This window comes from Lutjanus erythropterus, chromosome 10 (assembly GCF_056507025.1).
Source record: "Lutjanus erythropterus isolate fLutEry1 chromosome 10, fLutEry1.hap2, whole genome shotgun sequence".
Classification (NCBI taxonomy): Eukaryota; Metazoa; Chordata; class Actinopteri; order Lutjaniformes; family Lutjanidae; genus Lutjanus; species Lutjanus erythropterus.
In genome coordinates this window covers 12,351,521-12,375,038 of record NC_139326.1, presented here as the reverse complement: position 1 = coordinate 12,375,038, position 23,518 = coordinate 12,351,521, and the positions used below count along the sequence as shown (strand labels likewise).

Here is a 23,518-nt window from a genome sequence, read left to right as displayed (position 1 = left end):
TTTGCATCAGATTGCAGTTGCACATTAGCAACATAGCAAGGAGCCTTTCACTTACCTGGTAAAGATTTGCACATTAACAACATTCACATCAAGAAGAGGGTTGTATGATTACAGAGGTGCATTGACAGTGTAACACCATATTCATTAAACTTGTGTATAATACATTGAAAAGCCGACTTTAGCTGATGTAAGACATCCATATTTGCTGAGCCTATTATTGAATGCTAAATCTGATATATAGGAACTTTTAGAAAAGTCAGGGCTTCCCATTCATGAGTATTTAAGTGTAAACTCATAATTACAACAACTTAAATGTGATCGTTGCAGCATTTTAGGGCTTAGAGCACAAGATGAGGTATGTAACAGATTACGAAGGGAGATCAAAGTCTGGTGAAAAACTAATCTGCTGCAGGACAGTAGAGATGCAATGATTACTTGATTAATCGATCGATTAAATCAAGTAATCATTGCAATCGATCGATTAATCATTGCATCTCTGCTGTCATTTTGGCTGAATTATTTGCTGAGTATTTGCTGGCCAGCTTCCTTTATGTTAGGATTTGCTTCTTTTGTTGTTATTGTAATGGTAGATGAAGAGTGTTTGGGTTTGGACTGTTGGTTCTGATGAGGGTTTTTCACAGTTTTTTGACAGTTTATGGGCTGAAGGGTTCATTAATTAATCATGACAACAGACCCATTTTGGGCTGATGTCATGATTACGTCATGGTCTTAGCTGGAGGCAAAACAGAGGACAAACTGGAGCTAAACACAGAGTAGTAAAGTTAAAATGTCATACTACTCTTTTCACATCAATTCAGTTTTAATGTTGCGTCACAGAAATACAATTTGTGAGAATTCAATGTTCAGTGAAGCTGAAAATGTTAATGACACATGCTAGTGACCAAATTTGAGGGGGAATTTGGTAATTTAATGAATTGATTCATGAGGAGGGAGTGGTGTTCCTGCCTGTGTAAAGCTTACCTCACAGGAACATGTAAAAAGCTGTTTCACCAGTGATTCTCACCTGTTGTTCCCTACAGTTCCCCCAAAACCACCTCTCAGTCCATGATTTCCATCAAGCCTCGAGTTCAGCATGGCCTCAAACACTTTGCTTTCCCCTCGTCTTATTGCCCTTCTCTCTCTCTTTTTTTTTTTTCAATTTTTTTCTCTGCTCTTAAACACAAGATGGCTGTGTGTAGATGTGCATGCATGTGTTTGTCTGCGTGTGGCTTCTGAGTGATAAAAATACACCATTTCATTCCCTGTACGACACAAACCATTCCCTCAATAATGGATGGGCTTTGATGGAGGGCATACACCAGAGTCGGATGTAAACCTTCAAGATCTCTCTCGCACATGTGCACGCGCGCACACACACACACACACACACACATCTGGTCTGTGAGTCAGAGACAGGTTGGAGACAGACTGCACAATAGACGTCAGACCCATTTATAATTCTATTTGGAATTTTATGTTTCATGGTTTCAATTAAATAATCTCATGGATTGAAATCAGGTTGTAGATCATAAAACACTTCTTGGATTTGCTGTTTTTGTTGTTGTTCTTTTAAGCCAACAGATCCAATGTCAGGTTATGCAATACATTACTTCCGATGGGTGGAGTTCAGAGTGGCTTTTTGGGCTCCCGAAACGCCTCAGTGTGCCAAGAACAAGGTGCGTTAGGAAAACACAGAAACTGTCCAAATAGTCTGGAGAATTTCCCATCCAGGATCACAACAAGACCTGTAAGCAGGAGCCAGTCTGATGTTTGTGTTCATTTTTTTCTTTTTCTCTTCGCCTTTTTCTTCTTCCTCCTACAGTCTTCGCCCTTATTATTTAATTGTATTTATATATTTCCACCTCTGGGTTAGGAAGTCAGGCCTCCCTGCCTCAGCACGCCACACCGGCCGAGCCCACAGGTGAATCCAACATCTGCTGGGGGCTGAATTATTATTGATAATTAAAAGTTTTTGACTCTTGTACTCGAGTCGAACCTCACTTTTCACTCGCCTGAAGGACAAGTTAGCGAGATAAACCTGATATCAGTGAAAATTGAAGGAAATTTAGACCGTGGTTTGAGAAACAAGTGATTTATTTTGATTTGATTCATAAGATTATTTTGTGAAGGTGATATTTTTTCAAATGATTTCTTAAGATTATGAGACCGCTGTATGTATTTTGATGCAGATCCAAAACAATGTTTGTTATTAAAGTAACATACATTTTCTTTGATTGCATTTTAGGTTTTTAGATTCCAGTACCAAAACCAGTACCCTTAAAGTGGTGCTGACACGAGTAAAGTACATGACATATTCCTGCTGCACTTTATGCATTTATTTTTCACCACAGGCATGTGTATTGTAGCCATACTTTTCAACATTTTAGTGCAATCTCAGCATGCTAAACTGTCAACTCCGTCAATTAACACTGCACTCAACTTCACCACATCGCAGACTGTGTGGGTTGAGCTGCTGTGGTCTATGCCAGTTGCATGTTGCATTAAACTGACAAATGCCTGCAGTGACTGGCTGAGATCGAAGCCACACAAATTGCCGTTTTTGCATAGACCTGCATACAAAAAGGATCAAATGCAGGTTTTGTTTGACTGGAGTCACGTTTTGATGCTACTTAGTACTGGGTTAGTTTGGTTGATACTTTAAAGGTATCGAGTACAGTTACCCAGCTCTACACACTCAAATATAACTCTGAATTCTAATAGTCTAATATAAATATATATTAAAGCCACCAACAGTCATATAACAATGATTATTTTTAAAGAAGTTAGAGAATTTCTTTCCTGAGCAGGTATGGGTTTGAGCTGATTTACTGATAAGTACAGATAGTTTGGCTGCAAAACACAGTGAATTTTGGATGCAGGTGACCTCACATGTCGGTGCCTCAGGCTTATTGTGTGCTGTTTTATTCCAGGTTAAATACTGATTACAATTTGCTGGTAAAAGCCAGAATGCCACTGATATGTGGACTGGTCTCGGGCTTTGCTCTCATTTCTCATTTCAAGGATCTTTACTGTGATCTCTTTGAAAAACCTTCACAAAGATTTCACAGCCATGCGAGCTTGTAAACAAGCAAACACATGAATGGAGACGTTAATGGTAATCATGCTAACATGTCGGAACATCATCATCGTTGCCAAGCTGGCTGACTTCTTCAGTGTGTAGCAAGAACCTACACAAACACACACACACACACACACACACACACACACACACACACACACACACACACACAGACACACACACACACTCATTCCACCAAACCTCTCCCGCCCACCCTCTCCACTCTATCATCCCAGCTGTGAAGTGTCATCAGAGATGACTGACAGCCAAACTGAGGCCTGTATGAATATGAATGGGAGTGTGAATGTGAATATGCAGATGAGGAGGGGAGACAGTTTGCCTGCTGTCTTCACTTTAAGACAGAACTGTCAGAAAATGACGGCTGTCATCCTTCACCCTCACTACTTTAGGATGAGACTGGCCCACTTACTGACCTGATGGGAGAGGAAGGGTACTGTATCCTGTCAGACTTCAGGCCAAAGCCAGAGTGAAACACTGCAGCATGTGTATAAAAACTGTTGAAATATGGACACGTTTTTTTTGAGTATAGTTAACATCAGCTGAAGCATATTGAGTAATGAGAATTAATGAATGTGTTACATTCATAAATCAATGTTTGAAAGAAGATGCTGGGATGAGACTAAAAAAGTGGCTCAAAGAAAAAGTAATAGATGTAGCCGGTAACTTCTCAAGTCTTCAGAATATATAAATTATAGCCTCTAGGATGCAACAAAAGGTGTCAGAAAAGGTAAAGGGGGGAAAAAAGTCAGAGGAGACACACCATGTTTTAATGTCAGCTTAATATATGAAATTCTGTTTAGATAACGATATACTGTAAGACTATCCCTGAATTAAAAGTCATGGCATTTTGATATCAGATCGACTTGACTGACAAATTATAAGATGTAAACTCCTCCACACGTTTTTACCATCGTGCAACCTACAACATACAACTTGCAGCAGAAACAAACCAATTTTGACAAACTGATCTTGTGTCCTGAATGAGAGAAAAACAGTCTTAAGCAAACACATGAAGGGAAAGTTTTGAAAATTACCAAAATATGAGCCTACCAGAAAAACATAAATCCTATAAAAAAAAAAGAAGAAATGATGGTTCAAAGGTGTTTTGAACAATACTCTGGCATTACTTTTTTGCTACCTGAAATAATATTTTAAAGCGACATGAGTATATTAGCAACTTGTATGCAAGGCAACATAAATTGACACTAATCCATAGAAATGTTGACATTGATTAACATACATGTAAAACAAATCGTTTTTTCAAATGTTATTTTCAAAATTGGCACTACCATAAATGTTGGCAGTGGAGGTCTCATTTAAACCCAGTCTATGGTTGATTTCACAGCACTGAACCTTTTGTATGGACATCAGACAAGAGAACATGAATCAGTTTTTTAACATGGGTGCCAATCGTAAATTGTGGCATCACCACTTTCAGTATTTTTCAATGCTTTCCTCCCCCTTAGATTTCTTAAGACTTGTGATATGTTATAAATGACATATTTTTGAGGCAACAACAGTTGAAAGAGTTTCTAATTACCACTTTTAAATTTCTTGGCACTCCACACTTGTAACACACTAAAATGAAACACCACATCATCAGAAAACCTGGAGTTTATATAACAGATCCACAGATGTTGCTGCATGTTGTGTTGATGCTCTGTTTCTACACTACTTTAGTTAACACATCATTCCTAACAGCGTGGTTCACCACTGCAAACCCACAAAAGGTCCAGTACATTGTTTCCCATGACTGTATATTAAAGAAATAAATGCAGTCTTTGCTCAACCTTAAGCACAGTCTGATGAGTTTTTCATCTCCACCTCTTTGTTCTCGCAGCCATTCTTCGACCTGCCACAGAGAGTTATGTCATTAAATTTTTGGAAACTGGTTACCAGTGGTCACTTTGAACCATTTTAATTCAGTGAAAGTTTAAGATGGTAAAATTCCTCCATGACAACTGCTGTTAGAGTGAATATATACAGTATACTGCATAAAAAAAAACCATACACAACACCGCATTCTCTGTTTGTTGTTGTGGAGAAGCACGACAGCTGAAAAGCAGGCTGATAATCCACTGCAGTCATGTTTCAATACATGTGTTTTCATATTCTCTTTCTTTGGAAAAATCATCCAGCTGACAGAAAGATAAGTGTTTTACAGGCCATATTTGTTTGAAAAATACAGAGGAAGAAGTGGGTAGTTGATCATGATAGCTGCTATTACTGAACGGACAAAGAAAAGAGCTCCACCTGCAGAAACTAAATCCCCAGTCCGAGTCCTTTTTGTGTTTCTGATGCTTTTACTGTGTACATCATGCACTTAATGTGTGTTTTTCTGTTTCTACAGCGAGATCAATCATCTGGAGTCTGGCTTGGTGGTGGAGCTGTGGAACAAAGGTTTGATCTGGGACACCATGATCGGCACAGCACTGATACCCCTGGACACTATACGACAGTCTGATGAGGTGACACACCTTAAACATTTCATCCTCACACACTCAGACATGAGGGCCTTGTTGGGCACAAAATGAACAGTCATTGCTCTGTATATTCAAAGTGTACTTGAATTATATAAGGTTTCAACAGTCAGTTCGATTAATCACATCAAGTGTAAACTTGCCTCTGTTTCTCTAGACAGTACAGAGGAGTAGTGACACAAAAATGTGAATCTTGTATTACAAACATTGTAACTTTGGAAAACGTAATTTGATTAACTGAGACTGCTGAAGCTGCAGATCATTTTCAAACAAACTTTGGTGTATATTTCTCCACAGAAAGAGGACTGAACCTGTTACTCCATCACTTAGGCCGGTGGTTCCCAAACAACTGATAAATAGCATCAGAAAACCCATGTTTAATTAAATTCCCCTAAATAAATCATAATTTAGCTTTGTTTTTCTCTATATTTCTTTCTTGGTCATCCATGACTACCAGCAGTGGCTGTATGTGCCCCCAGTTTCGGAACCACTGTCTTAGGCTACTTTGGAAAGACATTAAAGATCAATCTTTTAATGGAAAGTATGAAGAGTAGGAATAATTACTGCTGCCAATAACTGTTTCAAAAGTACAAATGGGCACCTAACTGTTAAGACTAACTTGAAAAATGATGAAATTATCCATCGATCAGTTTTTCATTGTACATAAAGCAGATTTCCAATTTAATATTCATGACCTTCATGTCTTGATACCCAACTATTTCTGTAGAATCTTTTACTATGACATTTTGATCAAAAAATGCTGTAGTTTTATGAATCACTTGCAGCGTAATCGGAATTATTTGACCAATCAGGAAGAACAGATGCTGTCATTGGCCATTTTGGATAAAGTTGCACTTACGCCAGGCCTGTTGCCCCACCAGACAAATAGGAATATGGTGTAAATTAGCTAGTTTTATTATGTTATATATTTATAGCAGTTCATTTACAAGGCAAACCTCACCTAAACACACTGTGTAGCATATGTAGCCACTTGTTGACTAACTTAATTGACTATTTTCCTCCTAATATTAGATTTTATTTGCATTGAATTGGTGGTGGTTTTGGTTATGGCCATGAAAATGTCACAAACCAGTGCTGACACCTATGGTGCTCTTTTTGTCAAGTGGGAGATACGATACATGTCAGAAATGGTCTGTATGTCTTACTCATGGCTAATGTGAATGTTGGTTCCCATTCTGACGGTTATTTTTAACAAATAATAGAAAGTAGAGAGGCAGAGAAATTATGTGACATCGTCTTCCAGCTTGCCAGGTCTCACTATAGGCTGTTGTGTTTGTGCTCGTGGATAAGTGTTAAAATAAATCATGTAAAATTAATAATCTTATTGTACACTATGTGCTGCTTAGGCTGCTGAAGTTCACAACAACCTTTGCAGTAAACACAGACACTCCTCTGTCCACCTACCTGTGCTTACTTATTAAAACCTCATCTTTACCTGTCAGCTGAGTCTTAAAGAATCACTCTCACAGGTGGCCAGTTAGAAGCAGTTGTGTTTCGTGCACCGCAGGCAGGTTTGTCTCTCCTCTAGACCTCATTACTTTTTACTGAGAGCTTTAAAGTGAGGCAGCGAGCACACATCATCATTAATAATGCAGCCCCCCAATGTTTGACTTCTCCCCTCAGTCTGAAGCAAAGTAAACGCCTCCCCCTCCTTCTGTTACAGTCTGAACTGCCAGTGTTGTTGCTCGCTTCTTCACCTTTTAATCTTTGCTCGGGTTTATTGAATGGCGTCGCTCCTCAGTGTATCCATGCCCTCAATTACCAAGTTGATGCTTTCATTCTCAGTAACTAAAGGTTTCTTTTTTTCTCTGTTTGACTTCCTTCCCTCCCTCTTAACCTGTTTCTTCTTCTTCTTCTGTCTTCTTTGTTTTCGTGTTTCTCCTTTTTTCAGGAGGGACCAGGTACATGGACGTCTCTTGACTCTGAGGTGTTAATGAGGGAGGATGAGATCTGTGGTACCAGCAACCCAACTCCACACCAAGTGCTGCTGGACACTCGCTTTGAGCTGCCTTTTGGTATGCATATTTTCACAAAACACACACTAGCTTAAAAACAATCACAAACAAAGGCATAGACACAGAGCCAGGATTAAATGCAGCTTTTAAAAAAACTGATAGTGTAGCATCCTTAGCTGAATGGTGGTCTGATTATTATTTTTACATTCACAAAAGAAAACACACTGTACTGAAATCTCTGACACACAGTAAGAGCTGAAGATAATATCCTTGTATGGCAGATCAGCTCTCTTCTTCCAACGGCTTTTTCCTTCATCTTGAAGTCGTGGAACTGGATGACGACAGGTCTTGGTTTTTCACCTTGCTTTGGTTTTGCAGCCAGTGACCTGTGAGAGTGGTCCAGTGTATGGAGAGTTAGGTTTGTTCGGCCAAATGCTGGAGCAGCAGGTCGCAGAACGAGGTCGTAGGCCGTGGGCTTTCAGTCGACTCCGGGAGTCTGGTGATGCGGATGTTGTTAGAACAGCTTCAAGCTTCAAGTGTACGGGTCAGTTTTAATCTCGAGGGAGGAGATTTTTTTAACTCTCACTTTGATCACTGTCTGGACCAAATTTCCAGCTGCTGTAACATCTATCCAGGATTAAGACAGGTATGATGAAATGTTCAAATGCAATAAGATACATCTGAAATTCAAACAGGCGAGGGAAAAAAAAATAAAAAAATAAATATCAATAATAATTCTTATAATAAATATATATATATATGTATGTATATATGTTACATGTCAGTGTGAATATATATAATACGCACGTAAGTAAAAAGAAAATGTAAATAGATAAATAAAGTAAGCTTAAATAGAAGTATGAGTGATATTTTAGCTACTATCAACATCGAATCTTAGTAAATGGTCAGTGCAATGTTACTTCCTGATTAAACACAATAAATGTGTGATGCATTTAGGTAATAAAGCTTACAAACACTAACAGACCTTGAACCAGGGTCTAAGCGGTTCAGATGGTCCCTGAGCCAGATCCTCTGCGTGACGACTTCTGATGAAAAATCCTTCTGAAAACCGAAAGAACAGCCCAAACATTCATTTTGAAGATTTATCCCCTCACTTCATCTGTGGGACTTAAGAGTGACTGAGGACTCTAATATTCTCATAATCTGCCAATAAAATGGAATCGATGGTAATATATGATTTTTCCAGAGGTGGCAAAGAAACACACATTCCTAGTAGAAGTTCAGGTACTTTACTCAAGTAAAAGTGAAAAAGTACAGGCTCTAAAGTGTACCCAGAGTATAAAAATAAAAAGAAGTCCACTGAAGGACATTTCTACCAGCTGTTTCTGTTCTGATAAATCTACTTAAATACAGTAATAAAGTATTTGTACTTTGTTACTTATCACCTCTGGATCTTAGACTTCAACTAAGAGAGAAGAAATTTTTATGCGTTTTGCACAATATTGGTTTTTCTGTAGCTTTTTAGTTGTTAGACCGATTTCACCAGACACTGTTTACCTGTGCTAACAGCTGACTTGGTTTATTCCCATGGGAGTTCTTGTAGGAACTCCACATTACAGCTTGTTGAAGCACTGCTAGGGTTCATGAAGTTTTGATGAAGAGTTTTTTGCGGGGACATTTTGGTTTCCCTAAATATTCCTCAGCACTCTCCTTATTTTTAATTCTTTTTCTTTTTACTTCTTGAGTGGAACGTTTCTTAGACCGTTTTGTTAATCTCAGGGAGCTGTCTGGAGTGTCTGGTCTGGTCTCTGGTCTTTCTTCTTGTACCTCCTGGCACCCCATTTATCAACTCTCTGCTGATGTCAAGAAGGCACTGGTTCATGCCGCCGTCCGCTCGTCTTGACACAAAAGCCTGGAGGCCTGAAGATGGAGATAAGATAGTAGTTTCTCTGTTTTAACAAACTTTGACAAATCCTTTTTAAAAAACGTTAAAGTAATTGGCAACGCAGGTACTAATCAATAGTGAGTTACATCTTTTAGGTCATTCCAGTGAGTCATACATGCAAACACACTCACAAATACCTGCTTATACTATAAATATATACTATTATCTTTTTAAATTAAGTGTGACATACACTTTTCCGAGGATAACATTGTCTGTCCGTTGAAAATAATCTTCATACATCTGCTTAGAGATCATTAAAAACAGACACTCTTCATCTCTTCACAACTTGCCTGAGAATCATCACATTTTTATCCAGCAGTAGTTCTCTGTACATTCATGTGTTCATTGCAAACAAGAAGTGCTGTCTGCTAATTTGACATGCCAGTTTGGCAAAAATATAAACAAATAAGGTACAGGCAAAAAAAGAAATAAGGCTCATTTGTAGCCCATAGCTACCAGACTCAATGGCAACCAGGCCTGGATTTTCAGTATTTTATTGGCATGGCTGCTTGGCCTTTTATGTTGTCATTTTTTTAGGGCACAAATGCCAGATGCTAGAACTGCAAGGCCATGAAATAGGGCCATGCACGGAAATAATGCATTAAAGATTGAGAATGATTTTAGTTTCATTGTATTTTTTTGTAAAGCCAAATAACTAATGCTACATCAGTAATGAGAGCCATTACTGTGGTGTGGTGGGCTGGTTCATAATCAAAGTGGGCTGATGATGCACCTCTCTTATTTTTGTATTATGGACCACCCATGTTGGCCGCAGGGCAACCTGCCCAACAGGGTTTCTCCCAGAGCTCCCAGTGGTGGGTCTGACAATGGTTTCTTGTCTTAAATTATCAAACTTTCTTACCTCAGGTCAACCAACCCGCTGTTTTCAGAAGTTCACTCAATAACAGCTTTGCGGTATTCATCAGGATGAAGTCTCGTGTTTGCCAATGTTAGATTTGCGTCAAATTATACTCATAAAGAAGCCAGAATCGATCAACAAAAAACACTGGTGGTGTGAAATCAGCTGGGACAGTTGGGGCGAGGCATCACCAACATGGCCACTGTGAAATCCCTGTCCTGATTGCAACATTAAACATTGTTTACCCACCAAATGTATACTGGAACTTTAAAACTCAAAAACATTATTATCTACCAAAACCAGAACACAAAGAATTTGAATCTTAAGACTTCGACTTTGATATTTTTTAAGTGTTTACACTGTGCTTCCAGGGTATTAATAACTTATTTATTAATAACTTGGAAACATTAGTGGAGACTCTATTTGGGCTTTTAAATTTGTTCTACTCCTGTTTTGTTGTCTTCTACTCAAACATCTTTGGGGAAGACCTGCGAGGCCCCCGAGGTGGTTGTTGATTCTATTTTTGGTCCTCCAAACGGAAACCTCCTCATCAGCTATTAAACAGGCATGAATATAAGATGGGAGCACATCAGGGTTGGATATGACAGGATGGGATAGGGAGCCATGGAGGAGCAGCCGCTGAGGGAAGGGTGGAGCTACAGCGCCTGTGGTCTTTCATCTCTTTTTGCACTTTGTCTCACATTCTGTGCTTTGCACCCTCCGTCTTCCTCCATTATTTACTTTCTGTTTTCATCACCCCTTCCTCAATCTGACCATCCATCCCTCCACCTACCCCTCTATTCATGTGTCTGTTTTTCCTCTACTTTCACTCTTTCCTCTCTGGCACTTTCCTCCACACATTTTTGCTGCCGCTCTTGTCATTTTTCTCACTTTGGATCCATTTCCTCTGTCCAATCCATCTGTCCAGATATCCCAGAAGACGAGGCTCAGTACTGGACCAGTAAACTGGAGCGGATCAACACCATGCGGATACATGACGAGGTGAGTTCACAAAATAACTGTGTTTCCTTTTAATGAGTTAGACATTAAGCTAATAGAAGCATTAAACCGCAGTTCGTTCATGAGTCACAAAGGGGATGTTAATGAAAACAGTGGGAAATACCAACAAGGGTAGGGTTTGGTAACAGGTCTTAACTTTAATTTATGTTGCACCAAACTTTTAAACCAGCTTAAAATTGAAAAGGGTTCATTTAAACCTCTCTTGAAACTTCAGCTTAGTTTTTACTCTAAACTTAGATTCAATTTTATTATGTTGCACCAAACCTTTGAACTCCAATTTCACCTGTGATCCAACTTTAAATTTACACTTGAAGAGGTTTGATTTTTTTTAATTGCTGCCTTTTAGAGATGGAAAGAGCAAAAATAATTCTCTGCTGAGCCATGATGAGGAGGAACAAAGAGGGCTGGGGCACAACAGATCAATTTACAGCTTGAAATAGTGCAAACAGACGTTTCCAGGCCTGTCAGCATGAACACAAACATGGGGTAGTCAACAAATCACGAGTAGGCTTGGCTTTTTAAGCTAGCTAGCTAACGATGTAACAATTTTCTTTCTTTTTTTTTAACTAGCTATCAAACAATATTACTTAACTTAAAAACCTTTTAGCTAGCTTTTAATTAAATTTACCTCACTAAAATTTGATTCACTAAAGTGAGATTAGTTTTGAGTAGCACATCAGAGCTCTGCTTAATTTCAAAACTGTACTTACTCATTTTAAACGTAGTTTTGCTAAACTCTGATTAGAACTAATGTTAGATTAAATGAATCTTTGTTGGTGAAACTCAGTGTTAGGGTGGTAAAATGAACCACTGGTGTTGCTTGAAACTAAGTTTTACAAGTAGCACTGGATAAACTTTAAAAAAGGGGCTTATAAATTAATTTACTGTATCCTGCATCCTTCCATATTACAATAAGCCATGTAAGAGTTCAAGCAAAATGGAAATAAATTTGATATTTAAAGATTTTGAAACTTGCCCCCTTCTTGAGCTGAAGTGTAGTAGTTCAGCAAGCATGCACTGGAAAAAAAGTGAATCTGCTACAGTGTAAAACTAATCTAGACAGGAAATGTTTGCAGGTTTCATGGGAGTGAAAAATAATGCATCTGAAATCTGTAAAGTTTTGTTTTTAGTTTAGTGAGTTTACATTTTAAAGAACTGAACTCAAATGTGCTGTTTTTTATGCACAGACTCTGTCTGCTTTTTGGGCGCGTTCTCATTATTTATTTAGTTACCAAATATTATGTCACAATGTGCACCCCTCTCAGAAGTTCAGTTGAGGTTTGTTTGTTCTCTGCTGCCATCTAATGAACAATAATAGTTACTACATCACAAATAAATCACAGCCTTTTTTGCCATTAAATCATTTTGAGTCACTGTATCCCACTGTTGCCCCTCTCACCATTTGTTTCCAGTATCCACTACAGGAAGAGGTCCAGAGAAGACGGATGGCATCTGTGCCCTCTCAGTGCTGTGAGTATACTGTCAAAGTAAACATTTGGTACAACACATTCATGCCATTGCATTTTCACATGTACATTTATGTGTGTTTGTGTTTTGTGGGTCCTTTGTTCACTACTGTGTAGGATGTCACAGCCAATAACAAAACCAGTGAATTTTCCACGATTCTGAATTCCCAATTTGATACCACAGTAAAAAAAAAAAACAGAACACAAAGATAATAAAGTTTATCCATTGTTATTTTTCTTTGCTACCTGAGATAAAAAACTCTTCTGAGCTTTTATGACAAAAACTGAGGAGGATGTTTACTAAGACTGATGCAAATCACTGTCAGGTGAGCATGAGGTGTTTCTTTAAGTTAGTGAATTGAAAGTGTTTCCTCCTTTCATCTGAAAAGTTCTATGGCGCCGTTGGCACACTGGTTATCGCAAAGTTATTATTAATCCCTGATGATCTGCCTCCAACACAAAGCGCTTCCGTACACAGCTCTGTTTACTCTTCTTTCTGATGAGCGAAGTCAGAGCTGTCACTGCAGCTGCAGTCGCCGCCATCTTGTTGTTATTGTTCTGTGCTGGTAGCTGTTCTTCCTCTCCCTCTGGCATTTAACGGCAAACTAGAACACTTTTATGTATACATGCTGTTCCCATCAGGACCAGAAGAATTGCACTGCTAGTATCTTTGGTTCTGTACAAAATGATGACTGTTTGCTGCATCTGTTGGTCTTACTTGCTTGTAGGCCATATAGTGATATCAGAAGAAAATTCAGATTGTTTCTCTTCTCTTTTGTCGTGGTAGTTTTACCTTGGACAAAACTGATTAATTTTCTCTGTTTCATGGGCAGGAAAAGACATGTCATATCAGCCACCAGTTAAGTGCTGATGCGTTTTGGCTCTGACGCGTACATTTAAACCTACTTCAGTGCCAGCTTATTGTAATTGTTTTGGAGAGCTGGCTTATTTCTAAAATTCAAGCTTTCTGTTTGTACACTTAATAGGATTTTTGGATGCACCAGCCACCGTTAATCGTAGTTATGAAGAGCTGTCTTTCCAACCTGTTGAACACTGATGTTACCTTTGTGAAAACACTTTTCCCTGCAGCTGTTTTGTTGTGTCAGTGTTGATAACTCATACTGTACTTCGTGAAACCAAATTGATCATCACATCACTTCATGTGACTTTTTTTTACATTGCTTCACTTCATCTTATCCATCTCATCCTGGTATTACCATTCATCATTCCCATCAGGCTTCACAGATTTGGGCGTCTTCATTCCCATTACATGTTATATACTCATCATTGGGCATCACCAGTTACAGTTACTGGTTTGATTCTTCAGTAATGAAGCTCACTTCTTCCCCTAACTTCTTTGAACACTTGCCTCCGTGCCACCAGGCAGTTGGAGTTATTTCGGATGGAGTGACCAGCAGAGTACGTATAGTGATTGTTGTTTTTTCCCTCCGTGACTTGTCCCTCACTCCACTTCTGCATGGTGCCAGACTGCTCTTTTCATTTGTTTCTTCTTCTTTTTTTTAAAATAAGGACCACTGCATGTTTGGTCTGTACCCTTTCATTGTCCTCACTGTATTTTGAATTTCACATTCTTGTATCTAGTGACATGTTTGAGTGCCAACTGTGCCGTCATATTTTAAGTGGCTCTTGGAGTTACACCTTAAATGTTTCACATTGATCAAATTTCTTGTTGTTCATGTCATTGTCAGCTTGGCCTTCATGCTTTTTTATTGTGTTGCATGCCTGCTACCAGAAGAGGGAGCTTTCTATTCAGACAAGATTAAACCTCTGAGTATGAGCAGTGATCTATTGTATGACAATGGTACACATGTGACTTTTGTTGTTTGTTGCACTTTACAAATTTGCCATGTCTGAAGTAAAAAAAAAAAACGAGGATGAAGCAGGATGAAGTTTCACAGTAATTATGAACAAATGAATGAATTTGAAAATGATGAATGAATGTATTTTAGATTTTATCTGTTGTTTCACTGAACTGTTTTCGTTTGTCTTTGCCCAGCTTTCGATGACCATGATAGTGCAATGGATGACCGAGACAGTGACTACCGCAGTGAAACTGGCAACAGACCTCCACGGTTCCACAACACCTCCCAGACAAATTCATCGGTGCACCAGTACCCTATAGGACGCAGGGTCCAACATCAAACCCTGTCCAGGGAGTCTGACTCTTTACAAAGCTATGAGCTAGACTATAGAGAAATGAGGGGACCCAGGTAAACACACACACACACACACTCATTGACACACTTGCAAAGACCCAACCCTGTGTCCTCATCGCTGCATTTGTATTCATGCATATGTGCATATGTGCAGCAGAATCCGTTGATAGAGGTTTTGAGACACTTACACCTAAATAATACCACCCGTATCAATAAAAAGGTCCCATTTGAAAGCAGCTCAGCCTTGGACAGCTGTGCTTTGGAACACACGACACCTGTAGCATTACTGTACGCAGTAATTATTTCTACTGTGGATTTCATATTAAATGTTAATCAATTTAACACTTTTAATCCGTTGTGTGTACTAGTTTATACATGGTTGTATATAAATGTTTTCATCATGTATACAATGAAATCATAACTGTTGATGCAGGAAAGCAAAATAATCTTTTTCTCTGACAAAAGCAAAAACAAAATACTTTTCCTCCTACATGTGTGCTTGGCTTTTTTCATTTGCTATCCTATTTCTTTACTTGCATGAACACTTTCTTTGCATGATCTGCTATTTTTGTCTAATTTTTCTTTCTTTCTTTTTCTTTGCATCATGCTCCACTGCTTCCTGCATGGCACTGTTTTTTTACTTTTAATCCAGGCAATCAAACAGTAAGGGTGGAGTAAGAATAATTCCTGTTGACTCAGGTATGGGTGTGGAGGATTGGGAGAGCAAATATAAAGTGCCTACCTCAGGTGTCTTGGATGATTACTTGGACGCTGAGCAGAAACTATGGGAGGACGAAGATAAAAGCATCATCTATCGGATCAGTGACAACCCTTCTGAGTCGAAAGGCAGCAGATTCTATCAGACAGTAGAGTGTGATGCACTATCCCTTGAGGATATGGGGGAGCCGAATGGCAGGCCACACAGACAGAGGCATGGTTTTGGTAGTGGAGAAGTTCGTTTAGTTTATAAGGAAGCTGGCAGCTTTGAGGATGAATCGTCCCCTCCTGAAATTGATATAATTCCCTCTGTAAAACAGCAACGACAGAAAACAGACAGAGAAAGTCTCCTTTACAAGACCAGACTGTGGGCCAAAACTGCCTTAGAGGATACACTTGAGAACTATGCAGCTTTTCGTGAAGAGGAGGCTGCTCGGGAAGAGGCTGCAAGGATTAGAGGGAGGAGTGAATATGGTTCAGTTGGTTCAGATGAGATGCAGTATTCCTTTGGATCTGAGGAGGAACTAGATGACCTAACATTCACTGAGGGGGATGTTATTTGTGAATATGAAAGTTATTATTACCCTGGCAAGTACATGCCACCTTTTGGAGTACAAGGCTGTTCAAGCAAAGGGAAACCAAGTCGTGGACAGGATCCTGCATTGTCTCCTGTAGAGGAGCCAATTGATGAATATGTAGATGCAATGGATGAACTTAAGAGCTTAGTTCATTCAGTGTCTGAATACTTAGCTGTAAAAGAGGAAGAGATCAACAACTACGAGTCAATGCCTAAACCAGTTAGAAGAAAACTCCCTTCACTGCCAACTGATGCTAAAGTTGTGGAACCTGAGGAGAGTAATACTGCTGAAGTCAAACCTGAAGTTAAGGAGGACAGTGCTGTTGAACAGGGTATAAGTGGGGTAAAGAACGCCATGAGCTCATTATTCAGTACAATCACAGGATCAAAGTCTCCCACTGAGGTAGAGGCCCCTGGAACATCTCCATCACCCCAGCCACCACAGGCAGAGTCTGGTATTTCAAAACTGCTCTCTTTCATCCCTAAGTCCAACACTGAAGCCAAGGAAACCTCTGGTGCCACTACAACAGATCCACCTACCTCCCAAGCACCACCTCAGCCTGAATCTGGCATGTCAAAGCTGCTTTCCTTTATTCCCAAAAGTGGTGGTACATCTCCTCCAGTAGCCATAGTTCCTCCTGCATCTCAGGAATCCACAACAGAAAAAAAGTTTTCCCTTCAGTCTCTTTTGCCATTTCAGTCCTCTGAGTCGAGTCGGCAAACTGACACTGATCAAGCAGCAGCACATGGTGGCACAGGGGAACAAGGAAGTACAACAACTGCTAGCCAACCCACATCTGGGTTTGAATCCATGTTAGGAAGGCTTAGTCCTTTGAGACTTTTCTCTAGTGCACCACCATCCAGAGAGCCATCACCTCAGCCATCAGAGCAAAGAAGCGCATCTGCTGCAAGCACTGAATCCCAAGCATCACAAGCATCTGTAAGCAGATCCTCGAGTCCTAATAGACAGGGCTCACAAACAGAGCGACAGTTATCAGGCGAGATAAGACCAGGTTCAGGAAGTGGATCAGTTGATCTTTTGCCAGATACTGGAAGTGGATCAATTGAGCTTTTCCTAGAAACAGGAAGTGGCTCAGTAGAGCTCCTTCCAGAGACAGAGTCATCTGGTGAGCTACCTGATATTCAGCAAAGAAGAACGTCTGCAATATCTGAATCAAAGCCTGAAAGCAGTTCAGAGGAAACAGGATTCTTTAGTCCTTTTAAAAAGTCTCTGTCTACCCTCATATCAACAGTTCCTCCTGACACTTCTACACAAACTGACAATAAGCCTGCAGAGGAGTCATTTTTAGGGAGCAAACTTAAAATTCCATTTTTCTCTTCTGAAAATGTTTCCACAACAACTCCACCAAAAACAGAGGGAGGTGTGCTCTCTGGAATTCTTAAGTTTGCCTCTGGTGATGATACCAATGCCCCACCAAAAAGTCCATCCCCAACACCAGCAAGAACTCCATCTCCAAGTCGTGCTGCACTTCTTGAAAGTGTACCAAAAGGAAACACAGAAACTGGCTGGTTTTCAAACCTGTTTAAGGTAACCCCAAATGAACCTGCAAAACCACAAATGACTCCCATTGTGACACTAACCAAACCTAGTGGTCAAACTGAACCACATACGGAACAAATGGTCCCTGAAACCACAGGTAGTACTGTCTGCAGTACAGAATTGTCTCAAGAGCAAACATTGTCTGAGACAGATACCCAGTGCAAGACAGGTATCCAGCCTGAAGCAGATGCCACATCTAAAGATCAAAGTCCTCCTAAGCCTGAGGAGCAAGCCAAATCACAAGGCCCACAGGCTCAAGGAATCCTTTCTGGATTGTTGAAACTAGGATCAACAGAAGATGCGTCATCTGACAAGAAACCCCAGGGAGCAGATAGTCAGCCTCAACAAGGGGGTCTGTTTTCAGGCCTATTTTCATCACCTTCTCAGTCTTCTCCCCAAACACAACAGAATTCTGCCACACAACAGTCAGGAGGACTGTTGTCTGGACTTTTAAAATTTGCTTCTGATAATGTTTCTGCTCCTACAAATCAACCACTGTCAACATTGCCAGGAGGGCAGTCTGGCCAAATTCCAGCTCAAAGGCAAGGACAGCCTGCTGCTGCACAGCCGCCTGCTGGAGGACTCCTTTCTGGCCTCCTGAAAAAAGCTACAGACACAGTAGCTGGGTCTCAGCCAACTCAGTCCAGTCAAGAGTCACAACCAGATGCAGCTGACCACACAGCGAAAATTGAAAATCCTGAACAAAACTTGAGTCAAGGGACCTCCCCTTCTCAGTCAACAGGCATTTTGTCAGGATTGATTAAATCAGGCTCAACTGAAGCACCTCCCCTTGACAAAAATCAACCTGACCAGCATTTAAAGCAACCTGTAGCCTCAGACAACCAGCAGCAACAGCCTGACCCAACAACAGAAAAACTACAACCTAAAGCAACAACAACAACGCCTCAACCTAGTGGATTGTTTGGGGGTTTGTTGAAACTCACAGAAACTGCCTCCCAGCCTTCAAAAGGACCTCCAGCTACACCATCTACACAACCAAATCAGCAATCAGGTAACATGCTGTCAGGGCTTTTTAACAAGATCGTGGAACCTAATCCCACTCAATCTCAGCCACAATCAGAGTCTGGTGCTCAAGGGACTAAACAAAAACCAGTGCAGCAAGCTCCTCCTCAACAAGGAGGCTTCTTCTCTGGTCTTCTTGGAATTGGAGGCCAAGACTCTGCTTCTGCAAACACAGCCCAGCCTTCACCCAACCAGCAACAGGGTGGCCCATCCAGGCCCCAGCCTAGTCAGCAACCGGGCAATAAACAAAACCCACAACAGCAGAACAAAGTCCCTCCACAGCAGCCTCCCAGTAGTCCTGGTGGGATGCTCACTGGATTATTTAACAAAATTGCAGATGCAGGCACCCCACAGTCTACAATGGGGAGTCAGCCAGAGCAGCAACAGGCACAAAGAGCAGGCCCTAAGACAAACAGCAACCAGCAACCACCTACTCAACAGGGAGGCTTCTTCTCTGGGCTGTTTTCACAGCAGCAGCCACCTGTTAGTAATCCAAACCAGCAGCAACCACAACAAGGTAACAGACAGCCTCTGCGGAGGCAAAACCAGATTCCTCCGCAAACTGCTGCCTCTGCACCAGAGCCACAGCAGGGTGGAATATTTTCAGGGCTTTTTAATAAGCTAGCATCTACAGATAATGCTCCACAACAGCCCACCCCACAGACTGGGTCTCAACAGGGCAGTAAATCAAATATTGTTGGACCTAGTCAACAATCATCTCAACCTCAACCCAGTCAGCAAGGAGGATTCTTGTCAGGGCTGCTTGGTCAGACATCACCTCAAAACCAGCAAAATACAGCAACCCAACAGCCAAATCAAAGTGGAGGCTTGCTCTCTGGTATTCTGAAGCTTGCGTCTGGTGAAAATGCACCACAGGAGCAAAAGTCACCTCAACCTGCTCAGGCAGCTCAACCATCTTCTAAGTCAGGGCAAAATGCAGGCCAGTCTGAATCAGGGGGATTATTCTCAGGCCTGATGAACAAAATTTCAAATACAGTGGAACAGTCATCATCACCTTCTGATCAGGCAAACGTTCAAACATCACCACAACAACATCAGCCACGTGCTGGACAGGGGCGACCACAGATTCAGAGAACCAAACCAGTAGAGATGCATTCCTCCCAAGATGTTGCCGCAGATAAAGACTCAAAAGGTCCAGCTCAAAAAGGTTTCCTCTCTGGTCTTTTTAGTGCCACAGATGAGCAACCATCAAAAACACAACAGCCATCACCCCCTCAGATTGGGAAGGAAGAACCAAAAACCAGCACAAATAGCACATCTCCAGGATTGTTATCCAGCATGTTCAAAACTGCGCCCACTGACAGTAGCAATTCTGCTCCTGGAAAGGAAATGGAAAAAGGACTTCTTGATCGTTTACTACCAAAGAGTAAGGAGGATATCCCTTCAAGTACTGCAACACTAACAGCAAGTGTTGTTGGAGCTACTCCAGTTGTCAATAGCCACGGGGAACCTGGTCAATCTCAGGTTTGGCAAGATCCTACGATTTCCCCAACCCAACGTTATCTTGAGGAAATTCAGCGTCTCTTGTATGGGACAGCGCATGAGTATGGTTACAAGGATCTCTTATACAACTTTACAGAGCATGGTGTCATTCCACCAGAACTCTATGAACATCAGTGTCTCATAGAAGCTCTTCTGTGGCAACAACTCAATGATTATGCCCTTGCTGAAGCTCTTGCTAATCAAGTTGAGGAACACTCCAAGGCATGCCAAAGGCATATACCACCAACAGTTGGTGCACCTCAAGTGGAGAATCATTTATGGTTAAATCCTATGGAAATGAACATAAGTGATTTCAATATACCTTCACATCCTTGGAAGGATGCGGCCGCCCAGCTTTTTGAGAGCAGAAATCGCTTTCTTGAGCCAGATGAAGATGTTGTTTTGTTTGACATGAGTTGTAGAGAGAAGAAACCCTGGAGTAGCTGTGACCACTTGAATGAACTTGATAGGAAAGGAAAACCTTGGATTGTTGGAGGTACTGCATTGAATCTATCCATGGAAAAACCAAAGACACGGTTAAGCAGATGTCAGTCACTTACAGAATGTAGCGTACAGGAATTCAGCAAAGTAGTGGAAAAAAGTGGCGTTAGTACTGATGTAAGAGAGGAAGACTTTGGTTTGAAATCAGCAACTGAGTTTTTAAAACAACTTGCCACCAAAAAGGGTCCAGTGGATTTAACACGTGGTGCTATGGATTTAAGCAGGTCTGCAGGAGCTACAGGAAATGTGAATGATGAAATCCTCTTAGAGGATTCTGAGTGGTATCAACAATGGCTTTCGCTGTTGGAACAAGGGCTGTGGTGGCCAGCTGAGGTTGGGGACTGTGGATATTATGTTTATACAGATGAGGAATACATTTATTCACTTTTAACTGACAGAGCTGGGAGACACCTCTATGCCTGTGCTGCACCTGAAAATGTACAAGTTCTTGGAAATATCACAGAAAATATTGCTAACATTCTGAAGCAAAAGGAAAAGGACAAAGTGACCCTTTGTGGTTTTAAAGTACCCCTCTATAATGAAGATAAAGGTTTTTGGATTACAGGCCAGCAAGAGAATAAATTAGTTCTTTCAGATGCACCCGTGGACCTAACCTCCGCCCTTAGAAAAGGTGAAAAAATAATGAACATGAATTTGGAAAGCTTCTCTCAAATGTTTCAGGAATCTGTAGCTTCTCAAGCAGATCAGCCTGTAGACTTCACTGTGTACAAGCTTAAAAAGATTAAGGTGGAATCGGTACAAAATAGTCATTGCTTTCAAGAGGAGCCAATGGAGGCAGCTGATTTTACCTTAAAATCACTGAAAGGGGGACATGGAGGGCCTTACTGGAAGAATCAGGGTATAAAAGATGTGGTTACAGTCTCACCTGCACCTTCTCCAAGGGGCAATTCAACACAAAAGTCTCCAAACAGACGTTACCCAATTCCTGAAATCAGGATTGCGTATGTAGGTGACACACCTGCAGACCCACCAAGACAAAAGTCAAGCTCCATACTTTCAACTATGGGAGAAGCTGCAAGAATGTCTCCAAACACTGATGCAAATAAAGCTAATATACTGTCATCCTCAACATCTGCTACATCACCATCAGTGTCTAGCAAGGTTTCAGAGACATCAAAAGGTTCCAGAAATCTTCCCGAGACCCCATCAGCCTCGAAAATCCCAGTACAGTCGGGAAGAAAACTGCCTGCACCACCAACTGTTTCTAAAGCCTCTCCCACTCTTTCAGCACAAACAACATCTGTAAGGAGTGTATCCACTACATCTTCTACAACTATGGTTACACCTTCTGTTTCCCCAAAGAGACCCCAGCTTGCAAAGCAACCATCGCAGGCAGAGAAATCCAGAATCTTATCACAAGCAAATAAGACTACAGTCACAGGGATGCCGGACATTAGCAAAATCAGCATTACTTCAGCAGCGGACCAAAAGCAGCCACAAGAGTCATCTCAGAAATGTACACCGCAGTTACATATACTGAATGACAACTCAGTGACATATAATGAGGCCCACCTTCACAACAGAACTCATAACTTTAGTACTCCTATTGACCCTCAACTAGGCAATAAAGTCATAGATTTTTCTGCCACAATTAATAAAAACAAAAATATCAAACAAAAAGATGCAACAGATGCCAGTGTAGAATCTGCACAGAAAGATAAAGCTGTTGACTTTACAAAGTACAAGTTGAAAAGGTATAAAGAGAAAAAGGAGATGGATTCTAAGGTAAATGTGGACTTACCTGACACGACCACAATTGCTGTAGATCTTACTAAAGAGAATGAGGAAGAAGAAGTTGAATATCCAAACTCAGAATATCCCACTATGGACACAGTACAGCAAAGTCCAAGAGTTTCAGTTCTGAGAACAGTTTCTCAGATCAATCGTATGCCACTTGATCAAAACAGCAATTCAGGGAGAAAATTGTCCAGTCCAGAGATTAGAGTTGGCCATACTTCTTCTGCAATGCATGTCAAAACACCACCAGCCTCCTACAGTCCCTCTAAAAGAGATATAAACCAAACTGATGTTATAGCCTCTGGCAAAAGTACCAGAGACATTTCATCCAAACCGTGTGTTACATCATCTGATGAACTGTCAAAGAGTTCTGATGTTAATGTGATGTCATCAGTGAAGAGAAGCTCCCCAACTGCTCATATTTCCAGTAAACCATCTAGTCTTGGTGGAGGTCTGAAGGAACCTGCAAAATCGGGATCACTACAATCTGTATGTACCTCCCCATTGGTAAGCCCTGTGATGAGAAATCAAGTGGACCCTCAGGGACAGCAACTGAATTCTTCTTTCAACATGCATCTAAAGATGCAACAAAGCCCACCAATAGTTACAACTGGTTTTAGACAGCAGATTCCTCGCCAACAATCTAGTGGAAAGGCTCAACAATATCAGGAAACCACTGCACCAGCAAACCTAATTAAAGCCACATTAGATATGTCTGCCAAGACAGCAACCCAGCAGACTCAGCAAACTGTTGTGCCACCAAAGGATCATCACTGTGAGATACTGCCATTGACAAAGAAAAAAATGTCAATTTCTGAGGAACCAGTCATAAGTTCTAGTCATCATGAATCCATTGACTTGTCATATAGAGAAGACTCACCACAGTCTCAGGGA

The 23,518-nt window shown here is 40.8% G+C and overlaps 1 protein-coding gene across 1 annotated transcript in view; it reads left to right on the top strand.

Annotated features, from left to right (window-relative positions):
• The window catches only part of LOC146320096 (uncharacterized), a 66,813-nt gene extending 48,373 nt beyond the window's left edge, over nucleotides 1-18,440 (top strand). The window contains exons 4-12 of the mRNA XM_084729016.1: nucleotides 5,451-5,568; nucleotides 7,493-7,616; nucleotides 11,250-11,323; nucleotides 12,754-12,815; nucleotides 14,201-14,226; nucleotides 14,825-15,038; nucleotides 15,637-16,851; nucleotides 16,979-17,048; nucleotides 18,351-18,440. Of these exons, the coding sequence (XP_084585142.1) occupies nucleotides 5,451-5,568; nucleotides 7,493-7,616; nucleotides 11,250-11,323; nucleotides 12,754-12,815; nucleotides 14,201-14,226; nucleotides 14,825-15,038; nucleotides 15,637-16,851; nucleotides 16,979-17,048; nucleotides 18,351-18,440 (1,993 nt within the window). The remainder of the gene's footprint in view (nucleotides 1-5,450; nucleotides 5,569-7,492; nucleotides 7,617-11,249; nucleotides 11,324-12,753; nucleotides 12,816-14,200; nucleotides 14,227-14,824; nucleotides 15,039-15,636; nucleotides 16,852-16,978; nucleotides 17,049-18,350) is intronic.
• Nucleotides 18,441-23,518: the final 5,078 nt, after the last annotated feature.